A 3,073-nucleotide genomic window follows, 5' to 3' on the forward strand; every position below is an offset into this window, starting at 1 on the left:
TAGGCTGTCCAAGGCACTCACTCCGGCGGCTCCGAAACGCCTGCAAGGTTCCCTTCTAGCTACCAGGAACCGGGCACTAGAGGTAGAGAGGCGAGGGAACTACGGGGCGCCGAAGGGAAATAGGGGCGCTGTTGCGGGAGCGGCAAAAGGAGAGCTGGGTGCTAAGGCGAGCGGAGACCACTGGAGTGGGGGGCACAGGAGGAGGCCGGGTGCCGCAGGGGGCGCAGCAGACTAGACTGTGGAAGAAGCCTGAGCAGGAAAGGGCGCGCTCGCTGCAGCCCGTGGGTACAGGCTGCGTAGTCCGCCCGCAATCTTTGGAGCCTTTCAATCGCGGGTAGGAGGGGGTGCCGGGTGTTGGGGGTGGGGGCACCATTGTCGGGGGCGTGCCTTGGCGGCGATTGGCTGCAGGAGCCTGACGCGCGGCCCTGGGGGCTGGCTGGGGGGGTGGCGGCGAAGGGGGGGAGGTGCTGGGTGTTGGAGCCGCCGGCCCCGCGCGCTCAGAAACATGCTGAGGTCCCGGCGGCTCTTCCAGCAGCGACAGCGGCTCCAGCAGCAGCGGCGGCGGCGGCGGCGGAGACAGTGCTCGGCTACGGAGGAGAAGGCGCCCGGCGTCCATGCCTCCGGCCCCGAGCCGCGGCTGCCTTGACCTGGCCGCGACCTCCCCGCGCGGGCCCCGCAGCCCCGGCTCCTGGGGTGCTCCCCAGGCGCGGCCCAGCCCCGCCACACCCCCCGCCCCCGGCCTCCGCAGCTCGGCATGGGCGCGGGGGCGCTCGCCCTGGGCGCCTCCGAACCCTGCAACCTGTCGTCGGCCGCGCCGCTGCCCGACGGCGCGGCCACCGCGGCGCGGCTACTGGTGCTCGCGTCGCCCCCCTCCTCGCTGCTGCCTCCAGCCAGCCAGGGCTCAGCGCCGCCGTCGCAGCAGTGGACCGCGGGTATGGGCCTACTGCTGGCGCTCATCGTGCTGCTCATCGTGGTGGGCAACGTGCTGGTGATCGTGGCCATCGCCAAGACCCCGCGGCTGCAGACGCTCACCAACCTTTTCATCATGTCCCTGGCCAGCGCTGACCTGGTTATGGGACTGCTGGTGGTGCCTTTCGGGGCCACTATCGTGGTGTGGGGCCGCTGGGAGTACGGCTCCTTCTTCTGCGAGCTCTGGACTTCGGTAGACGTGCTGTGTGTGACGGCCAGCATCGAGACCCTGTGTGTCATCGCCCTGGACCGCTACCTCGCCATCACGTCGCCCTTTCGCTACCAGAGCTTGCTGACGCGCGCGCGAGCGCGGGCCCTCGTGTGCACAGTGTGGGCCATCTCGGCGCTGGTCTCCTTCCTGCCCATCCTCATGCACTGGTGGCGGGCCGAGAGCGACGAAGCGCGCCGCTGCTACAACGACCCCAAGTGCTGCGATTTCGTCACCAACCGGGCCTACGCCATCGCCTCGTCCGTCGTCTCCTTCTACGTGCCCCTGTGCATCATGGCCTTCGTGTACCTGCGGGTGTTCCGCGAGGCCCAGAAACAGGTGAAGAAGATCGACAGCTGCGAGCGCCGCTTCCTCGGCGGCCCGACCCGGCCGCCCTCGCCTGCGCCCTCGCCGTCGTCACCTGGGCCACCGCGCCCCGCGGACTCGCTGGCCAACGGGCGCTCCAGCAAGCGGCGGCCGTCGCGCCTCGTGGCTCTGCGCGAGCAGAAAGCGCTCAAGACACTGGGCATCATCATGGGTGTGTTCACGCTCTGCTGGCTGCCCTTCTTCCTGGCCAACGTGGTGAAGGCTTTCCACCGCGACCTGGTGCCCGATCGCCTCTTCGTCTTCTTCAACTGGCTGGGCTACGCCAACTCGGCCTTCAACCCCATCATCTACTGCCGCAGCCCCGACTTCCGCAAGGCTTTCCAGCGCCTGCTCTGCTGCGCGCGCCGGGCCGCCTGCAGACGCCGCGCAGCCCACGGGGACCGGCCGCGCGCCTCTGGCTGCCTGGCGAGGGCTGGGCCGCCGCCGTCCCCCGGAGCTCCCTCGGACGACGACGACGACGACGCCGGGGCCACCCCACCCGCGCGCCTGCTGGAGCCCTGGGCCGGCTGCAACGGCGGGACGACCACTGTGGACAGCGATTCGAGCCTGGACGAGCCGGGGCGCCAGGGCTTCTCCTCTGAGTCCAAGGTGTAGAGGGCCAGGCTCTCTGGGCGCACGGACGCCGCTCCCCATAGTCCCGGGCTGGACACGGGCTCTGCATCCCTAGAGGAAGAGAGCCCGCCTGGGCGCCCTGAGCCGCTCCCCAGGGGAGAGAGGAGATCTCTGTTTACTCAAGACCGAAAGCAGGTGAACGCAAAGCCCACAGATCTATTGAATCATCCGAGACGTACAGAAAAGCCCCGGACCGAGCGTTGCGCAAAAAGGAAAGTTTGGGAGGAGTTGGGGGAGTGTAGTTTAGGGTGGCTTACCGGTTTGTCTTGAGTTCCTTTCTCTCTGAGGTTTGGCCTTTCGTGCACCTTTAGGCATTTGCCCCCAGGTGGGTTTTGACACTTTTTGCAAGGACCCGAGTGGAAACTAGGAGGGGAGGGGAAGAGGCAGGTTGGAGTCTTATCACTTGGCCTTCCGGTTCCACACCTCGGAACCGAAGTCTTCAGCTCCGGTTTGGGGTGGGGGTGGGGGCGGTGATAATTAGCCAGGAAGCGTTTCCCTTTGCTTTCTAAAGAAATTGCATATTAATTCTGGAGTACTGGTGTCTCCTGTTCTTAAAGCAAAGGGAAAAGAAGGATGCGAAACAGACAAATCTGGTTTCGAGAAACTGTGTGTGGAGCACGGGTTCACCTTGCTTTCTCCTGGAGGGCAAACCTTGTCCCCTGCGCGCCTCGGTGGTCCTGCTGTGGGTCCTCTACCTCACTCTGTGCACATTGCACAGCAAGCTAGAAAGACTTGTTTATATTAAACAGCTTATTTATGTATCAATATTAGTTGGAAGGACCAGGCGCTGAGTCTCTCTCTGTGACATGTGACTCTGTCAACTAAAGATAGGACAGAACAAAAGGAAACAGTTGAGATTATTGCACATGTGGCTAAAAACAAAGACGACAAAAAAAA

General features: G+C 64.7%; 1 protein-coding gene across 3 annotated transcripts in view; it reads left to right on the forward strand.

Moving 5' to 3' along the window:
* Positions 1 to 522: 522 nt before the first annotated feature.
* Positions 523 to 3,073, forward strand: part of Adrb1 (adrenoceptor beta 1) — a 9,256-nt gene continuing 6,705 nt past the window's right edge. For all 3 annotated transcript variants that reach the window (XM_031390785.1, XM_031390786.1, XM_031390787.1), the window contains exon 1: positions 523 to 2,311. In XM_031390785.1, coding sequence (XP_031246645.1) covers positions 755 to 2,158 — 1,404 coding nt within the window. In that variant the 5' untranslated portion in view covers positions 523 to 754 and the 3' untranslated portion in view covers positions 2,159 to 2,311. The remainder of the gene's footprint in view (positions 2,312 to 3,073) is intronic.

The sequence above is a fragment of the Mastomys coucha genome, unplaced genomic scaffold, assembly GCF_008632895.1.
Source record: "Mastomys coucha isolate ucsf_1 unplaced genomic scaffold, UCSF_Mcou_1 pScaffold21, whole genome shotgun sequence".
NCBI classification, from domain to species: Eukaryota; Metazoa; Chordata; class Mammalia; order Rodentia; family Muridae; genus Mastomys; species Mastomys coucha.